Raw genomic sequence first — 20,886 nt, forward strand, 5'->3', positions numbered from 1 at the left:
ACTTGTAGCAGCAGTGACACCTCCAGTTTGTTCTCTTGTATACTGTAGTTCTGTACACCATATATAGTTCTGTATACCTGTAGCAGCAGTTGACCAGGATAAAGTGAACAGGCACTGGCAGAGACTCTGCCAGGCTGCAAAAACATCCTGATACCCACCAGTGAGCTGCAGAAAACATCCTGATACCTTTTGGGGCTAATTTAATTGTGTCTTTTTGGCGCATAACATTACTAGTTGCCATCTGTTTTTTTCCTGCAGTACAAGGTTGAAAAAATGATTTCTTTCCATGCGATAAGGCATAGCCAACAGTACATGTTGAACAGATCTGTCCATCTGCTGTATGTCATACAGTCTCTGGTGATTCCACTCTACTCGTCCTGTTTTCACTACATACATACTTTTGTGAAGAGGTTTGCAGTCCCACGCAAGCATCAGATTTTGTTGAAATCTGGGCATTCTTCTCTTCCATGCTGATTCTTCCATGCTGATGTGCATTGCTGCAGTATTTACAAAACTCAGTTATCATTCGTAGACATACTTTGTCTATTTAAATCCTTAACTGGTCTCACTGTTCATAAAGTAGCCTATTCGGACCATGTGCATAGTTATATATCTTATTTCATCTGTGATCAGTGGTCCCCAAACACTCTTTTCCACTATTAATAAACTCCTTCAGCCTCCATCTTCTCCATCTGGAACTCTTGAACAACGTGAAGGTTTTTTTAGATTCTTTAAAGAAAAGATAACCAAAATTAACCAGTATTTTCCCTCTGCTCTCCGTACATCCGATTACAGGGACACCCTTCTCACCCCTGCTGCTGAACAATGTTCTGCCTTCTCTCTCTCAACCTTCTCTAATTTCTGAGCTCATGTGTTCTGAATGGGAGTGTGTTCTTGTTTTGCCATGGTATCAGATCAGGTATTGAGAGTAGCGGAATTTCAGTGGTAATTCTAGTACAGTGAATTACCATACACATACACATTAAATGGTTTCTTGCTAGGGTGAAAATGTGCATTGCACACCCTGTAGCTCTGATGGAGGTGATGAAAGGATATCCCCATCAAAGATGCATTTCTGAGACTCTGCACCCACCTGGCATTGTATTCATTAATTCATTCATTCATTCATTTACTCATATTTTCATTCCTCTTGTACGTTACATGAAATTTCAGTAGGCTTATTAAAATTCACAAGAACTGCTGAATGGGAGAAAAAAACTAAAGATAAATTAATTCTAAAATAGTGGAAAGTTTTTAAAGACTTTTAAAAAGAATTTGGAGTCATCCTTTAATATTCAAATAGGCATTGCAGGTATAAAAGAGAGTACATAGTTAAACCAATATAGAGGTCAGTTTTAGGTGGAAATAATTACATGATTAAATTGATTGTTATTCTAACAGTTTCTGTTAGATTAGATACTAGGTTGCTAACTTGCCTTTATAAATCTAACTTGGAACTGTGAAGTTCAAGGATCTCATTAGATTTATCTCTACGGGTCAGTGTTACAGGTAAGAATAAAGTGAACTGCGTTCATCTATAATATATGGATTCCAAACAGGAAAATGTGCAGTTAAGTAAAGACGTTACTCCAAGTTCTGTAGTAGGCCTTGTATTTTTAATATTAACAGTGTTGACTACCGATCTTGAATGCATACGTTTTGATGAACTTGAGTACTGTGGTGGAAAAATGAGAGCACATCAAACACAGACAGCCTTATGCATTGAGTAGTAAAAAGTTTGAGTTCTGTCCCCTGTATAACAGAGAAAGAGAACTGACTCGCAGTACAAGTCCCCCTCCCCTTATACACAGAGAAGAAAAGAAAAAAGAAAAAAGAAAAAACAGCTCCTACAAGGTATCTGAACTTTATGTTTTGGTTAGCCTGAGTGCAGGTGGCGTCTTCTATCTCTACGGTTAGAACAGTCTTCTTCTGTCTCTGGGTAGAACAGCACGTGAGCCGCTGATGTCCTTGCCTCTCACGCCTATCTACGGACTGTTATGCTGCGACTATAGAAGCACAAAGCAAAGTAAAGCGAAGCAAAGTAAATTTCCACAACATTTCCCCCTTTGTTTCTATATCACACACCATCACACATTTCTTCAGAGAAGAGCACTACGATGTCCTGGAGCGAGCCACCAACACCGCCCGTCTCGGGGGGCGGAACGTCCTCACAGACGTGGGGTCGGTCAGCGGCAAGATCGCTGAGAGCTGGCATGGTGAACACACTAGAGAGACGTCTAACACACAATGACAAAAAAGGAGGTAAACACAGAAGAAGAATGGGTAGCAGAATGGGCAATGCTACAGCCGCTAGGTTCGCTGCTCAACTGCCCAACCAGGCCGTCAGCCAGTCCCAGAATCCAACTGGAACTGCAGGCGGTGGAGTGAAGGCAGATCGCATATGATTCATATAATCAGTAATATTAGCGCCAAGATCTGGAATATAAAAACAGTAGGAAGTGTTGATCATTTTGCATACTCCACCTTCCTTCATGGTTAAGAGATCTAATACCATTCTATGTTGTAGCACTGCTGCCCTTATTGCTTGTTGTTCTAGCTTTAAGTCACCTATAGCTGCTAAGGTGTCATTAACTACTTGCAGTAACTGATAAGCTAAGCCACTGATCTTTTGCAGGGCTGCTACTGTGCCACCACCCAGGAAAAGGGACCAGCCAATGGTTTCACCCGGAGTGGTCCATGGGTCCCTCAGGAGTCTACCACAATAGTCTGTGCTGGTTATGTCTCTCCTCACCCTGTGCTGCTTGGCATGGGGAAGTGTATACACCTGCGTCCTTGGGCGCACTACAGCTGGATAACAACAACCAGTCCAATTATGTGCTAATTCACCGTACGCTACCAAACCACAGACCCACATCACATTCCGATATCCCTGCGGGGTTGTCATGGAGCAGTTCCACAGGGAGCTGCCGTTGGAGTTACTGCAAGTGCCATTGCTGTGCACCTGCACATAGTAGATGCACCTAGACCAACCTACAGTTACCTGCTGCTTCATCTGACATGCACATATCCTACCCTTTCCAGCTGCCACATGCAGCATCATTTTTGGTGGTGCAGGGTCAGTGGGGCTGGAACAGTGTGAGGTCTGGTTAATCACCTGGCACATAGAGAGTGTCATGTTCACTGCTCCTACGTCTGCCTTTTTCAAAGGAATTACAGTCCATGGGACGCTGGTGTTCTGGCACACCAGACAATTTTGGGTATGTACTATGGCTGACATATATGCTGTATTATGTTGGCATTTCGCTGCTAAGCATTCTGCCTCAGTGGTTATGGGGCCCTGGAACGGTAACAATGCTCCCAACAAGTCGTGAGACTCATCGTCCATATCAACATGCAGTCTACGTGTTAGCTGAATGTGATCTACTCTACGTGGCAGTGCTACGAGTGTCAGTGGCGCACAAATGTCAGCACCCACCCTTTCTATACAGCACAGATAGCTACCGTTGGGGTTAGTCATATTCCAGTTTCCTTGTAACGTTATCGGAATGGCATTGCCATCCCCGGGCGCATTGGCAATGGTTAGATTGGCTGATTGCTTAACTTCACTATTAGTTCTGATGTCCCATACATATTTTCTATTTGCAGAATAATCATAAGAATCTGATGGAACCCTGATAACGTGACACTGCTTTGTCATGTCCTCTCTCAGGTGACCTGTAATTGTCTGCTGCACTGGCTTATTGAAGGCTTGGTACCAAGGAATTCATTCCTTGTTAGTGGTACTAAAATAGCCGTTGCTTAGCCTGGTCCAATAACCGGAGGACGAGGTGTCCCAGGTTATACGTTCGGATGTACTCAAGTGAATACTATGCCAGACCCCAAGTATCACAAGCACTGACACACCCATCTTATAGGTTTCTTGACGGTTCCGAGTGTCGAAAGGGAAGGCCTTGCCTTCAACACCCTTCTCAACACAGTTCCGACCTAGTCTGTTGGGGTGCTGCTGCTTGGAGTTGGGGCTGGTGTCTGAGCCTTCTTACAGTGTGTGTGGTGTACCCAGGTTCCTCGTCCTTCTATTTTGACAGTAGTGTGGGTTGTTAGCAGGACTTGGTGTGGTCCTGTCCACCGTGCTTGGTTACACCGCTTTCGTCTGAGATTTTTCACCAATACCCAGTCGCCTGGAGCGATGTCATGCAGGTGCTTGTCTGCGGGGCTCGGCAAGACAGCTTGCACCTGTTTGCATACAATGGACAGGGCAATGACATACAGTACTGTACCATGGAATCATTTAGGAGTACGCTATCTGTCAGCGGAGGCCCTACACCCGTGTTGGGTGGTCTGCCGAAAACCGTCTCAAAGGCACTGAGCATCGTGCGCTTTTGGGGTCTGGTCCGCATCTGCCACAGGACCAATGGTAAACACTGGACCCAGTTAAGTCCTGTCTGTTGACATATTTTTGCTAATCCCGCTTTCAGAGTACCATTAGCCTGCTCCACCGCCCCTTCGCTAGCTGGGTGGTAACTGCAATGTTTCTTCATGTCAATACATAGATGTTTGGTTAGTTCTATAAGGCCTTGATGTGCAAACAGTGTGCCGTTGTCACTTGAGATGCGCTTTGGTAGGCCCCACCTAGGAATGATTTCTCTTAGGAACATCTTAGCTACCGTTTGTGCGTCTTGCTTGGTCGTGGGAAACGCTTCTACCCACTTGCTGAACATACACACACACACCAGCATGTACTTATCCTCTGCCTGGGTTAATTCAACAAAGTCAACCATTTAATGTCAAAATGGTTCGGTTGCTGGCGGGTGTCCCGCCACTGGGGTCTGCGTGGTGGTTCCCTTGGGGGAGTGCTGCACACAAACAAGACAGCTGGAACAAAAATTTTGGGGTAAGTGTTGTGATTCCTGGTGCAGACCAATACTTTGATTTGCTGTCTACGATTCCCCCTTTGCTCAGTTTTGTCTGCAGCTAGTTTGCATGCTTCCGTTAGTGCTACTGGTAACACTTCTGTTTTGGGTATTTCATGATCTGTTACTACAGTGTACGCTGCCCTATTGACCCCGGTGTTGTCCCTGCTTGCTGACCCATCCACATAGAGGCATAGGTCTGGGTTACTTATGGCTTCTTCAAAAAGATCAACCCGCGCTGTACATACCTCAGCTAAGACTGCTGTGCAGTCATGTGGGTCTCCATCCTCCTCCGTAGGAAGGAGTGTAGCTGGGTTCAGTGTTGTACACCTTTTAACAGTTATGTTAGGCATGTGTAAGAGGGTGGTGTGGTATCGCAGCCATCGCTGGGCTGATAAGTTTGATACTCTCTGGTCCTGCAGTATTCGGTGTACTGCATGTGGGACTAAAAAAGTAAGAGGGGAGTATGCCACTATATCTCTTGAGGCTAGTATGGCCTTTTTGGCAGCTGCTATTGCTCTGAGGCAAGCTGGTAGCCCTTGTGCCAACTGCACCGCATTCCCAGCTTTGGTGGGAATGATGGCTCGTAGTGGTTCCACCAGTTCTGCATAGGACGGAATAAACATGCGAAAGTAGGAACACATGCCTAAAAAAGATAACACCTGTTTCTTTGTGGTCGGTTTAGGTAGCGAAATTATAGCTTGTGCTCGGTTGTGAGACAGCCTGTGTGTATTCCCCTTAATGATATGCCCAAGAAAGTTACTTCCTCTTTACAACTCTGTAATTTTGCTCTACTAGCTTTATGCCCTTCTGCAGTTAAATGTTTCAACAGGCATAAGGTGGCTTGCTTGCACAACTCCACTGTTGGCGCCGCTAATAATAAATCATCCACGTATTGCAGCAGAGTTGTGCATGCAGGAAGGGTAAGACCTTCTAAGCTTTGTCTTAATGCTGCATTATAAATGGTTGGCGATTCACAATAGCCCTGACAGAGGCGCGTAAACGTGTAGGGTTTTCCTTCAAAGGAAAAAGCAAACCAATACTGGCTATGTGGATGTACTGATACACCAATGAAAGCATTCGCCAGGTCCACAATGGTGAACCATCGAGTGTCATGTGGTATTTGTGACAATATGGTGTGCGGATTTGGCACTTCAGGTGCCCTTGCTTGTACTGCTGCATTTACTGCTTGTAAGCCTTGTACAAATCTCCACTCATCATGCCCTGGTTTCTTCACAGAAAAATAGGGACAGGCAAGGATGGGCATGGTATTATTACACCGGCGTCTCGAAAGGATTGGAATACTGGTCTAATACCTTCTATGGCCTCCCTTTTTCAACGGGTATTGGGGTTGTTTCGGTCTGTATGCGCCCTTTGGCGTAATCTGCACTGGCTCACAACTTTTGATTAATCCCACATCCTTTTTCCCTTTAGCCCATAAAATATCGGGTACCTCGCTCAAATAATTATCATGCTCGGATTCCGATGCTATAAAGTTAGTCAAGGGTGCACTCTGATGAGGTGAGGTAAGCTCTACAGTTCTGTTAGCCGTAATTACATACGGCAGAGTCATTCGGAATGCATCTACTCCTGCATTATAGTAAATAGTGGGTTGTTCAGTGGGTTCCCATCTGTGGAGATGACTCAGTCGTCTTATCCACAGTCCCACCTCCCGCCATTGTCTAAAAGGATTATTTCTGCCTAGTGAGACATGGGGGAAGGAGTATTCAACATCATACCACCGTTTCTGTTCATCAGACAGTTCAATTTACACAGCTACAAAATCATCATCCCAACACAAATATTTAGTTCTAATGGTCTCTAGGTTTTCATGACGGAAAAAAGCTTCTGCGTACTGCTTATCTGGACCATCGGAAACATAGGCAGTCACAAGCAAACATTCTGCATCCATATAAGTAAATTTACCCTTAGTTGCCCTTCTGGCGGTTTCGACCATGTGTTCGGTTATTTTCCCTGACCCCCCTTGCAACCCCCACTCGTAGATATATCCCAGCTCCCCTTCTCCCAGCTGCACCATCTGTGCACTGGCTTCACCTTCCGTGAAGGTAACACTGAGTCCCTTTGGGGAGCTTACTAAAGTACAACTCAATTTGCACATCAAATCTCGAGCCAGCAGGTTGATTGGGCACACAGAGGAAATAAGGAATCCATGTCGAAACTCTCATTCCCCCACCTGACATTGGAGAGGCATAGACATTCTCTCATGCACCACCGTTCCATTCGCACCCATTATAGCCACCGTTCTATTAGTAATTGGTACATTAATTCCCTTTGCTTGAATTACTGAGTGCGTGGCACTGCTATCTACTAAAAACTTCATTTGTTAAAATTACTTGGGGTAATGCTAGGGGTCCCGTACTTAATAGCTGAGAATACATAGAGTAAAAATCTGGCACTTTCCTTTTGTCTGATGGGGTTGGTGGTCTCTCACAGCCGTCCCGCCTCTCCTCCGCCCATCAGTCCACCTCTTCCAGATCATTTCTCGCGGCTTGGCCATCTGGGTCTGGACAGTCTCTGGAAAAATGTCCTTCTTTTCCACAGTTGTAACATCGATTTCTCTATGACATGTCTCTTCCTCCTGGAGCATCTTGCTCCCTTTCTCGTCCTCTCCCCCTGGGAGCCACTTGGTGCATCATGGTGAACATGGCTTGATCCATGTTGTCTGCTCTGTTCTTTGAATTTGATCTTCATGATGTCTGGCATAGTCTTCAGCCAGTCTGCTGAGTCCGAACGAGGTGTCCATTTCCTGGTTAACCGCTCTGAGGGTGATGCCTTCGTTCTATGGCGTGGGCTTCATCTAAGAGACCAGTGTGTGGTCCTGCTTGAGGCAGTCCATAGGTGAGTGGACGTTCCGCTGCCACTGGATCAGGCACCACGGCTGCTGGTTTCCGTTGCGGTGGAGGGGAGTCGAGATCGGGATCGGCTCTGGAGGACACACACTGAGAAGTGGAATTAGATTCATCCTCCCTCCCAGCCCCCTTAGTTTGTTTGTTTGTTTGTTTTTTCCTGTTATCCACATTTTAAGACTTGCTATACTATTCCCATGGTGTCTATCCCATACCTTACGCTGAGCAGAATCCCATGGTCGTTTTTCCATACGTCTAAGTATATTATTAAGCAGTTTCACACTCAAGCTCCCGTTCCGAGGGAACCCATAACAATCTACCCATATGGGCAACCACTTTACGGCTCTCTCCCCATAGTCCCTTCGCATGTCTTTCTGTAAGGGCTGGTTCCACTCGGACGGGTCATATTGCATTAATTTAATATTTAGGGATCCCATTCTATTACTCTCTCCATGCATGCGCTGCTGTAATTTAGTCCCGTTAACGTATCTTATGCGCCGTTCACTCTTAGACTGATTCTCCTCCCAGGTCCGGACCTATTACGTCTCTTAGACGTCCCTAATCTCACGTCTGAGCAATAAGTGCCTCACTCTCAGCAGGCTACTGTTTCACTTTACTTTGCACCGTTGTAACAAAGCTATTTCAAGTACTTCTGAAATATTCTTATGCTAGAGGAGAACTCCCGAACGGTCGCACAGAGGGAATATAAACGTCTGTGTACTTACACAATCACTGCTCTCTCCCACTCACGGTACTTTTTGAAGATGAGGGAAAACACCTTCACTCTGGCGGTACTTTTCCCCGACTGGGTGTTCCCTCCCAGCTCAGCCTTGCCAAAGAGCGTCTTCAGTGATTTTCCCTCTTCAGCGAGGGAGCTGCTCATCCTGCTGACTACGCCAAATTGTGGTTGGAAAAATGAGAGCACATCAAACACAGACAGCCTTATGCATTGAGTAGTAAAAAGTTTATTGAGTTCCCCTGGGTAACAGAGAAAGAGAACTGCCTCGAGGTACAAGTCCCCCTCCCCTTATACACAGAGACGAAAAGAAAGAAGAAAGAAAAAACAGCTCCTACAAGGTATCTGAACTTTATGTTTTGGTTAGCCTGAGCGCAGGTGGCGTCTTCTATCTCTACGGTTAGAACAGTCTTCTTCTGTCTCTATGGGTATAACCACGTGAGCCGCTGATGTCCTTGCCTCTCACGCCTATCTAGACTTATGCTGTGACTATAGAAACACAAAGTAAAGCGAAGCAAAGTAAATTTCCCCAACAAGTACAATTAAATTTTAACAAAACAGAAACACTGAAATGATTTTTAAGGCCTATTGTTCATGGAATTGAATTTAAGACACCATGGGTAGGAATATTCACCAAAATTGATGCTTTGATGTTTGGATTGGGTAGCTTGTTATCTGGCTAGCTAACAAGTTTAGCCTAGTTTAGCCCAGCTAAGTCTTACAAACCAGCAGAGCCAAGCCATAGAAAACATATTAATTCGAATTTATATAGATATGCCACTAAATTAAATATAGTGTCTTAATTTAATTATTTCAGTAATAACTTTATCTGTAAGGCTTTATCAGTAATTACTGAGGGGAATGCTACCTCCCTGAAATGGGTTTTTGCAGGGTGGGAAGTCTGACTTTGTTTTTGATTAGTCATTAGTCCAATTAAAGCTATCTTAATTTTTTCATGATTTAAGATATCTTAAATATATATTTTTAAATATCGGAAAATAAACTACTACTAGTGCAAATTAAATTGTAGATATCGTGAACGTAAATTATGACTTGTCAAAACTGAATTAAAGATATCTTGGGTTTGATTTAGGATTAGTCTAAAGTTCTTTTTAAGATATCCTCAAAGACGTTATGGACGTCTTCAATGGATTGTTAACTAGACGGCTCTTGTATTTCAGGTATCTCTAACGATCATTCCAACTGTGTTTTTGGATATCTTGAATGATCACTCTGTTTTTTTGCTTTTCATCAAAATCCCCTTTTTGGGTTCTACCCGTTTGCATCTCGCTCTGTATACAGCATGTTACAGATGGTCATCATCTTCTCCTTCATTGCTGGTCGCATGAGGAGGTCCAGGGCTTAGCACAACCTGCTCCTTCTCCAGGAAAGGTGCATGTCAGCAGCAGTGACACCTCCACTTTGTTCTCTGTGTCACTTTGTCTCATTTTTCATCTGACTTGTTCTTTGTCTCTCAGGAACAGACAGTGCTTTTCTTAGATCTTCCCTTGTGAGGTACATGGCTGTTTTCTAATTTTTAAATTTAGACTAATACATTTAATTACTAGATTTTTATTTTTTTAATATTTGAATTTGAACACGAGTTGCCAATCTTGCAACATGGTTCTCTCTTTACCCTGTTTTTTTTAAAAAATCTACATATGTGTGTATCCTGGGGCTGCAGTAGCACACCACACACTGACCATGAGAGAGTGTACCTTTGCATATTGTTTGTGGTGTCTATATTTGACAGCCCCCAAATAGAACACATCATAGTTATTTAAAAAAGCGTGAAAATGACCCATCAGAGACAACTAGACAGCCTCAAAATACAATGGATCTGGAGAAAAGGTTTCTGTTTATTGTTCAGCACTTTTGCAAACAGACTGGTATTTTTGGAGAAAAACTACTTATTTGTCATATTTCTTAATATATTATTTTCCTGGCTTTGTTATTAAGACTTAGCTGAATGTTTTGTAGTTTTAATTGACCATATCATTCAGTTCAATAATGGAGAAAGAAAAGTAACCAGAATGACATCTAGTATTAATATTTGCAGGAAGCTATCACTATGATTGCATGCTTCTATTCTTCTTTTATCAAGAAGCAAAGGAGGAAGTATTGGAAAATAACCAAAACTTTATTAAAGAAAAATCATTGCTCTTTCATGAACCACATTGCATATCAGATATAATGCAGTACTACAGATACATAATGACATGTTGCAACAATGAGATAAAAACATCCTTCCTGATGGTAGCATTTTGTAGTATTAAGACCCAACTTGCTTCCTACTATACAGTATATGAGAAGACCAAAGTGCAATGAATTCTAACCTAGTAAAGCTCATTAAATTCCTTCTAGCTCATTAAATTCCTTGTAAAACTATTAGGCATTACTGCCTTTTAAACTACTGTGTTCAGTTTTACTTGTTACAAGTCACTGTAAAGTTTCTAGCTAAAGACCATACATAAAATTGGCCTAATGACTTTGTGTGTCCTACTCAGTCCTTGGAAGTATTATTCAGTCCTTGTGCTATCTCAGTCCTTGTAGTATTCTGTCATGCAAGCAGCAGCACTGGTGGTAGCATTACTATCTGTGTGCTCACCCTGGCCAAGGATATCCCAAGGATATTCCTGATGGAAGAGTGAATGTAGCAATTGGGGATTCAGATTATTCTGCTGGGAGTTATGATAACCTTGCACTTCCTTTTTGTCTCTCTCACTGGAAGGTGGACCACTCGGTTTCCTCTTCTGTTTAAAATGTGCAGATCTGCTGTTATTCTTGTCCGACACAAGAGGGTGCCATCTGAACAGGAACCTTGGAAAACATCAAGAAAGTGCCACCTTACCCGGCTGGACGTTAAATGAATGGTGAATGGTAATGGACAATGAACATGCACATAGTGACAAAAACGGTGACCAGCATGTTCTAGTGCAGACCAAAGCTAAGAACACCAACACAGTCAAGCAGCAGAAAATCAAACACGGCAACATGAGATTAATCCTCTAAACTAAACTTTCTTAAACACAGATCAGTGATACAGGCATGCAATTACATACACATAGTAAGCACAAATTTAGATGTAGCTTCCTCAAAAACAAGATGTAACATTAGTTAAATAATTGCTGTATTTAAGCACGCCTACAAAGTGTGCCCTAAGTACTATGTTAACATCAGCTAGAACAACACCGACTATATATCTCAACTTTATTTGTCTTAGTGGTAATCTATTATTACATGCAATTGTAGCAGCTATTATCTTAATAAGATAGTTTGGCTATATCACAGTTTACCAGACAAATAACTGAGTCAACATTATTAAAAGGGTTTATACCATTGTAGGAGGAGTAGGGGATGGAGGTAGTTTGAGCAAGTATGTGTGTGGAACAAAATCAATCTTCTGATGATGGAGTAGGTCTCCATGGAGCACTCAGACATCTTCAGTGTAATAAGGCCTAGCTACTCTCCCGGTAGCCCATCTGGCCCACTTTGTTCCACTCTTGAGCAGGTCAGTCCTACTACAGTCGTAGGTCTAAGAGGTACTTCAGAGGGCAGTTCCGATGGTCGAAGGGGAACAAGTTAATATCAGTGCATCAGCCCTCGTGTATGACATGGGGATTTTAAAACATCTTGCCCATTAAGGAACAAGTAGGCTTTGATCATATGTTACTGCAGAGACTGATCTTTACTGAAAAGGTGTTGTCATGCTGGATTCGAACTGTTGTTCACTTCTGTTACATCATTACCAGGTGATGTAATATATCTATGAGAATGTATCATGTTAAATATGTGCTTCATATAACAACTGAAAAAATTCAAGGACAGCTGGTTCAGTTCTATACAACAAATGAGTCGTCACTACCTCCATATCGTCCTGGTGCCTTCCTACCACCAAGAACACGAACTTCACAAACTATAGCGCGTGTTCAGATCTGCAGAAAAGACTGTAGTGTGTGTCTCTGTACTGTATTACTGTGATTTCCAGACCATGACAGTTCAGTAACTCACAAACGTGTCAGTAGAATGTTCATTTATCCCTTCAAACATTCAAAGACATTTATTTCATAGCAGTATGTGAGTTTTCCATTGGAATAATCAATAGGGTAGAGGAGAATCTACAGTAATGTCCAGGATCCAGTGTGACTTATTATCATTTCATTCCTTTCGGCATGGTAAAAGGAGAAAGTAGCTGCATGAAGAACAGCTATGCAGTTACTTTGAATATGAGTCATACTGTGTAACAGAGCATCAACGTCATGGTTTCAAATGGGGAAACACTTACTTCACCCACATGTTTGTAGTCATGACTCCAATCTTATGCTCCTGGCAGAAAGCATAAAGGAACAAGCCACTAGCTAATGTTTATGGTAACATTCAATAGGAAAATAATTAAATTGAGATATCTACATCACACTGGACCAGTGTGGTTAATACACCGATGGCCAATAAAATATTAAATAGCAGTGACAGTGGCAAAGAAAAGCCTTCATTGATGTAGCTCTCTGTTCCTCATGAGAATGTGTGGGTTTGTTGGTTGTCACCACATCGATGAGCTGGCCAATAGACAGGCTATAGTGCCCTGCGTCACTTACGAGGGAATGGTACAAGGTCAATTTATTATAGCCAGTAAAGAGAGTCCTCTGGAGCTTATATTCAATCTGTATAGGTGTTCTCTAAAAACAAAAGAGAGAGGGTGGGAGGGAGGGAGAGATGATAAAGCACAAGAGAAAAGGGCCTGATGGGATGACTCAAGCCTTCTATTCCTGCAGCGTGAGAGAGCTGGACTGCCGTACTGCTCAGGGGCACCAGTGGGCTCCTGTTGCTTTGTTCTTCCTCTGAGGTTTCACCATCGTTTCCCTTCTAAGAACAGTTGGTTCTTCTCAACTTGCTGAAAATTTTCATTAATCATTAAGAAGTTTAATTTGCACAAGCACTCTTTTGTCCTCTTCACCCCACCCCCCACCCCACCGTCATTATAAGTGCACGCACAGACACAAGCACACATATGGTCACATATGGCCATTAGAGAACTGCCCTAGAGAAGATGGTCTGACTTTTAACACTAAATGAAAATGCTCAGACTCCATGCAATTCATAAAGGAGTGTCCAACTCTTCCAGCAATGAATTCACGTAGTATCTGGTTCCAGATACTCCATGGAGAAGTATCTGGTTCTAGTCAAATTACAGAGGACAACCTCCAGCCACTGATAGCCTTTTGCCAGTTTCATTAACAATAGCAATTATTATTTAACTTTATGTAATTAAACTAGCACTGGAGTATTTTTACATTATATTTCATTATATGTTTTAGTGTTGCTAAGTATGGCTCCAAGCCTTCATGGGCCTGTCCTCTGTAACCTTTACACGCATTAGACCTTGATTTTACACCTTACACATTTACAGTGCTTTTCTGGCCCTCATAACATTTTTGTAATCTATTGCGGTCCACACAATAGATGCATTTGCCAGCAAATAGATATGACCAATTTAGCTCTGAGGTTTCTAGCTGTTTTCAGGGGCATGCAGTGGTCTACATTTTCACTGTACTCCAAGTCTCTCCATCACCTATTGCCTAGCCATTTGGTTAGTCAAGTGTTAGGCATTGAACATGAGATTAGAACTAGAAAACGTAACTGTGTCAGAGTTTTTAAGGACAGGATCAGGAGTCTTTGATGGTTGATGTGTAGATTCCATCATTTACTTTATTTAGCTTATAGAATATGCAATAGAAAACATTCACTATTCACTATACATTCACATAATGTGCATTAGCATTATGTTTAGCTTATCTGGTTTATTCCTCAATTGTAATGGTATTACTGCTTAGAATAAATAGGATATACATACATAAGCAATTTGCTCTCCAAGTCCATAGCCTTGGCGTTTTGCATTGATCTGGTCTTTATAAGTTAAAACTATTTAAGTTGTGAGCAATGTTTTACATGAAGCATTTGTCCTTATCTATACTTTCACAGAATCTTTCATTTGAAAAATAGTCATATAATTCCTAACCTACACAGATACAAAATCAACTGTGCGAATCCAAGATGCAGTGACACAGTTACACACTGTTAACTATAGGGTACTATATGTCATATAAAGAAACATCTAGATCACTAGATGGAATTATGATAGTTAACACGTTGAGGATGAACCTCTAAAGTGAAAGGACAAGGAGAAAAGGGCAGAGATTTAAAAAAATTAAGTGTCACGTGTCAGTATGTGTTTGTGGGTTTCTGAAAAGGATGTTACCTGTGGAACTCACACTGCAGCTGAGCATTAACTGAAACATCCATCAAATCCATTTCAGTTGCTCTCTGTGGACTGTGTGTCAAGGACATATCAATTTGTATGCTCCTTCTGCGCTTTTCGCACTAACAGAAAGCTGTGAGAAGTGTGTGCTATGATGATCACTAGCATGTTTCTACATCTACTGATAGACAGGAGTGCTTTCGAGGAAATCTGAAGTGGCTAATGTTATTACACTTGGTGATAAACCATCACTCGGTCTCTGCTTCCTTATCTACCTTAGCGTGATATGCAGAAGATGCCAACATTACAATAACACGAAGCAGCAATCAATCAGTCTAATAATACAAAGTTTATTATACAGTTTCCATGTGTCCATGGATTTCAGTAACTACACAAGAGATATGCTACATGATAATCAAAAGCTATATTTATGGCATTCAGCGGTTTAAAACATGCTGGCAAGTATTAGTGCCTTTTTTGTGGAAAACAATCATGGATCTGACAGGCGACCATCAGCACAAAGTAAACATTGCCATGATGTCTTTGAAATGGTTACATTAAACTTACAGACTTTGTGGAGGACAATGACTTCTTTTTTCTTTCCCTGTTAAAAGCTGGGATATTGTAAAATATTTTTAAAAATGTAAACACAAATCATGTAATCTCCACTTGAGACATTGGTAAAAAATAAAAACATAAGGCTTGAAGGATATATGACATATGTAAAGTATTGCTCTAGCTTGGTATGTGTCTTCTGACAGACTTGCTCCATCTTTGTATCTGACTCCTGTCTTTGTTCTGGATTTGGCAGAGATGTCCACCCATGTTCTGGAGTGCAGTGATGGTATAATCGTTCTGTTCATCACACAGCACCACTCTGCACCAGCCTTTAGCTCTTAACAAGCAATTACACAATGGCTGGCCCAATGTTTATCATGTGATGATGCAAATATGTAACAGTTTATGGATGTTTTACCAAACCTACAGCAAATCCAAATGCTTTACATTCGCTGTAAGTGTAGGTCACACCTTACATAACCAAACTGCAGTGCATCTGGGACAGTAATCGTGGGCTGTGTATGCCTGCCAGTCCAAGAGTGAAAAAAAGCCTATTTATAAATGTAAGAGTGGCTTCTTCTCAAAGGAAAACAAGGTACTCCATGTGTGTGTCTATGTATGTGTGCGTACAGTTGTTCTCATAAGTTTACATACCCTGGCTGAATTTGTGATTTTTAAATATTTTTTCAGAGAATAATAATGATAATACAACAACTTTTCTTTTATTCACGTTTAGTGGTTGAGTCAAGCCATTTATTATCAAACAATTGTTTTTGCCCTTTTTAAATCATAATGACAACAGAAACTACCCAAATGACCCTGATCAAAAGTTTACATACCCTAGTCCTTAATACCGTGTATTGCTTCCTTTAACATCAATGACAGCTCGAAGTCTTTTGTTGTAGTTGTGAATGAGGCAGTTTATTTTCCCAGATTGTAAAGCCGCCCATTTTTCTTTGCAAAATGCCTCAAGTTTCTGTAAATTCTTTGGCTGTCTTGCATGAACTACATGTTTAAGATCTCCCCAAAGTGGCTCAATGATATTGAGGTCAGGAGACTGAGATGGCCACTCCAGAACCTTCACTTTTTTTCTGCTGTAGCCAATGACAAGTTGACTTGGCCTTGCGTTTTGGATCATTGTCATGTTGGAACATCCAAGTGTGCCCCATGTGCAGCTTCCAGGCTGATGAGTGCAAATTTTCCCCCAGTATTTTCTGATAAAATGCTGCATTCATCCTGCCATCAATTTTAACCAAGTTCCCTGTGCCTGTGTAGCTCACACATCCCCAAAACATCAGCGATCCACCTCTGTGTTTTACAGTAGGGATGGTGTACTTTTCATCATAGGCCTTGTTGACTTCTCTCCAAATGTAGCGTTTATGGTTGTGGCCAAAAAGTTCAATTTTGGTCTCATCACTCCAAATAACTTTGTTCCAGAAATCTTGAGGCTTGTCTCTGTGCTGTCTGGCATATTGTGAGCAGGCTGCTTTGTGGCATTGGCGTAGTAAGGGCTTTCTTCTGGCGACTCGGCCATGCACCCCATTTTTCTTCAAGTGCCTCCTTATTGTGCATCTTGAAACAGCCACAACACTTTTTATCAGAGAGTCCTGTATGACAGCTGACGTTATTTGTGGGTTTTTCTTTGCATCCTGAACAATTTTCCTGGCAGTTGTAGCTGACATTTTTGTTGGTCTACCTGACCTTGGCTTGGTTTCAGCAGAATCCCTCATTTTCCATTGGAGTTTGAACACTGCTGATCGGCATTCTCAATTCCTTGGATATCTTTTTATATCCTTTTCCTGTTTTATAAAGTTCAACTATCTTCTCGTGCAGTTCCTTTGATAACTATTTTGCTTTCCCCATGTCTCATGCAGGGGTCTGTCTTTATACACACACACCTATTGACAAGCAAACAGATCACAGGTGAGGGTGGTTACCTTTAGTAGCCATTTAAACCTGTGTGTCCACTTGTGTGCATGTTAACATGCACTTACAGGGTATATAAACTTTGATCAGGGTCATTTGAGTAGTTTCTGTTGTCATTATGATTTTAAAAAGGGCAAAAACAATTGTTTGATAATAAATGGCTTGACCCAACCACTAAACATGAATAAGAAAAGTTGTTGTATTATTATTCTTCTCTGAAAAAATAGCAAAAAAATCACAAATTTGGCAAGGTTATGTAAACTTATGAGCACAACTCTGTGTGTGTGTGTGTGTGTGTGTGTATGTGTGTGTGTGTGTGTGTGTGCGTGTGCGTGTGTGAGAGACAGCATTCAATAATACATTCACAAGCACATAGTGGTTTTAAAAACAGATTTGCAGCAAGAGGACACGTAACATAGAACATGGACCAAACTTTGCATCTGCGTTAACACCCAAAGCAATTTAGCAAAATACAGTATATTCTTTGGAAAAAAATCAATGTATTTTTTTTCTTTTCTCAACTCAAAGCAAGGCAGCTGTGATGATATGCGGTAAAAACACAAGTCATTAACTATGACAGACAGTTCAAAGATGTATAACACATCAAGACACCTTTTGGACTTGTGTCTATGTGTTCAAAAGCCTTTTGAGCTTTCTACATGATTTTACATAACTCCTGTCACTCTTGCTAAAAAGAGAAAAGGAGAAATGTATCTGGCATTTCCTACATGCCTGTTTAGCTTAAAGCCTACATGCTCAGCTTTTAGCCACATTTTCTGTTAGACGCATCAAAGCTCAAATCTGAAAAATTGCATGATTTGTTTAGTATGCCTCATTCCAATTTAAATGATCACTTTACCACTGCTCCACATTTAGGCAATCTTCACATCTCCAAAAGGGTTGCACACCCTCTACCTGTGGAAATGGTATGGGGTTAGCAGAACAGCAATAAAGGGCGATGTCTGTACTACTGTATGAACATAGGCCAGATGGAAGACAAAACGGTGCAAACTAAACTTGTCCTCTTTGGAGATGCACTTTGCGGAAGGTGCACTTGAGAAATGTAACATAGTACAGCATTGAGTAATGCAGAACTGATAAACTGATTCCCTCCCAATTCTTACATATGATTTGCACATGCACAGGCTTACAATAAGCCAAGTGCACTCTACAAATGGCATAGCTTGAATCCCAGTGGAATGATATGCGCTTCACTGCTGGACCATCCTGAGACTACAAATGGCCGCGTTCCTATTGGCGAAGCATTTCTGAGTGGCGGAGCTCAGCTCTATTCATTCTCCACACTTCCTCCTTTCTTAACAATGCTAGTAGTGTGTTTGAGTAACACAGAAAAGATTCAATGGTAGTTGCATAAAATGGGAATAAAAGAGTAAAAAACAATCCAGTGCACATTGTCAACTGCGCAACTGGCATTCCCTTGTTGCAACTACAACCATCTTCAGAAGTGTGCAATATCAGCCCATGTATAGGAGTTCGTTTTTGTACCCTCTGGAAATATCCTGCTATGTCTGAGCAATAAAAGACTACAGTTTCAAATGGTGCTAAAATGTGTTGCATTAGTATATTAGAATGTGTTTTTAGTCCTAGGAGAAAGCAATGACTATAGTACACAGCTTATAATACACATCCATGAACTGAAAAAAATAACTGTTCACTTGGAAAGCTGCAAAAAAGTTTGGCTTTAAAATGAATTAGGCAATTAATAAATAGAAAATTAAATAAATATTTTTACCTTACATCAGTTTGTCATAGTGACAGAACTCTATGGTTGCCCATTGGAATTACAATAATAGCCCCTCACAGGATGTAACTTTGCAGCATACATTTTGATTTGTTAAAGGAGCATCATTATTTATGGTTATAGTTTATACATGATATTTAGAGATTTTCTTTAAAGTTCTCGTTATAAAAAAAGTCTGCATAAAATAGCAAGCCTTTTTACTTCCTTGAGGCCACATGTTCGATGTATAAGAATATTTCTTTACATCCATTTTAAATGTTCTTGTTTCATGCAAATTAATAAAACAAGAGATAACTTAAAAAAAATGTTAAAACTTGAGATATTGTGATATTGTACCTTTTGTATATAATTAAAATGAAACTCGTACATACTTACTAGAGGAGTACAATGTGATATTGTTCCTAAAGAGAATATTAAAGTGACATAATGGAAGATATCTGCTGCTGGAATATTTTTGTGTTATGCAGTACATTTGTGAGCTAATGCAGACAACATGGAACAATTCTTGTCTCGGAGTGACCAGATCATTTGTTGGTGAGTGGCAAACACTGGCAGAATGAGTAAACATATGAGAGTGAATGTATGTACTAAGAATAGTTTGTGCTAAAAGTTAGATTTAAGCATACATTTAGATGCCAAAAAGAACATTTCAGGTATCACCTTTTTAGGTAATTCTGAAGTACCAGAAAGTCGCACATTTAGTCAGTTGGCTTTACTACCAAGATCCTGGTCTGTTATCAAAGCTGCATATTGAGAAAGAGCACTGGTTTTAAACATATACAAATACAGCTTCTTGCCCAAAATGATCATGGTTTGACTTCGGAGGCTGCCGTTAGCAGCAGTAAATCCCATTTTGTAAGATCAGTTCAAGCCTTACTTAGGGCCGGGCCAAGGCCTGTCCCCATAAGCCCCTTCTCCGGTGGTGGAATGTGGCGATGGGGCACCCAGGTCCGAGTCCGTGTCAGATTCAGCCTCAGCGATGTAGGGCCTGACCTTGGGGCAGTGCGTCACCCCGCTGTAGTAGGCGCTGTTGAGGAAGTCCAGGTTGTCCTTGGACTGGGAGATGCTGAAGCCACTGAAGGAGCGCTCCAGCTCTTCGTGATCCACTGATGGGATCGATATAGAGGTGTCGCTATCAGCACCGGCCTGGTGCTGGGATAGGGTGCCGGGCTTGGCCTCGTCCAACCCACTCCCACAAGAATGGTGCTGCCCAGCGCCTCGTGCGCCACCATTATGACTACCAGAGGAGCGCTCATGGGCAGGAGGAGGTGGGATACGCACCAGGGAAGGATCACCATTGGGGGAAGTGCACTGAGGGGGCTCAGGTAGAGGGTGTGGGTGACAGGAAGTGGAGGGAGGGCAGTGGCTCTGGTGTACATAAGCAGAGGGAGGGGCGTCAAAGTTCTTCTGGCCGGCGGAGCTGTTGGAATGGATTATTTTGGTAATACAGCCAGACTTCTCCATGTGCTCAACGGGGCTGTGGTATGGTGGAGCTGGGTCAGGCTCCTTGGAACCAAAGTACGCATCTGTTTCAGACTGTGGGATACCCATTCGCTGGATATAGATGTTAACCAGGAAATCCAGTTTCCTTTCCATTGACATCACCTATGGAAGAGTTTGGAAAACATGTAGCCTTGAACTCAAGCTTCCTATTTACATTTATACACTCTCATCCAGAGAGACTTAGAGAAGTGAACCTCTAAGTATTGTCAGTATGTACCCTCCTTGTGAATTGACAACATAAAATCATTCATACATAAAATATAGGCTTTAGCTAGAAACTGACAAGCTTAAAAAATTAATAAGCAATAAATCCCCTTTATGGGGTACACTTCAGTTCAGACAACTAAACTTGCAAATTACCTTTTCAGAGCAGATCTTGGAAAAGGGATGAGCATTTCTGAGAGAAC

At 41.7% G+C, this 20,886-nt stretch overlaps 2 protein-coding genes across 6 annotated transcripts in view; both read right to left on the reverse strand.

The window, feature by feature from the left end:
• Positions 1–1,293: 1,293 nt before the first annotated feature.
• On the reverse strand, positions 1,294–8,411 carry LOC145658814 (uncharacterized). The gene is made up of 2 exons (XM_081718532.1): positions 2,086–8,411; positions 1,294–2,006 (listed from the first exon to the last, which is right to left on the reverse strand). The coding sequence occupies exon 1, from the start codon at positions 3,656–3,658 to the stop codon at positions 2,324–2,326; it is 1,335 nt and encodes a 444-aa protein (XP_081574658.1). The 5' UTR covers positions 3,659–8,411; the 3' UTR covers positions 1,294–2,006; positions 2,086–2,323.
• Positions 8,412–15,060: 6,649 nt separating this feature from the next.
• The window catches only part of kcnq2b (potassium voltage-gated channel, KQT-like subfamily, member 2b), a 53,328-nt gene continuing 47,502 nt past the window's right edge, over positions 15,061–20,886 (reverse strand). For all 5 annotated transcript variants that reach the window (XM_081717630.1, XM_081717634.1, XM_081717629.1 and 2 more), the window contains one exon: positions 15,061–20,581. In XM_081717630.1, the coding sequence (XP_081573756.1) occupies positions 19,850–20,581 (732 nt within the window). In that variant the 3' untranslated portion in view covers positions 15,061–19,849. The remainder of the gene's footprint in view (positions 20,582–20,886) is intronic.

This window comes from Electrophorus electricus, chromosome 7, assembly GCF_041902795.1.
Source record: "Electrophorus electricus isolate QZ-2024a chromosome 7, ASM4190279v1, whole genome shotgun sequence".
NCBI classification, from domain to species: domain Eukaryota; kingdom Metazoa; phylum Chordata; class Actinopteri; order Gymnotiformes; family Gymnotidae; genus Electrophorus; species Electrophorus electricus.

Excerpts from the sequence above, each read along its gene's own strand:
- LOC145658814 (XM_081718532.1), bottom strand. The coding sequence starts at position 3,658 with ATGACAAAGCAGTGTCACGTTATCAGGGTTCCATCAGATTCTTATGAT.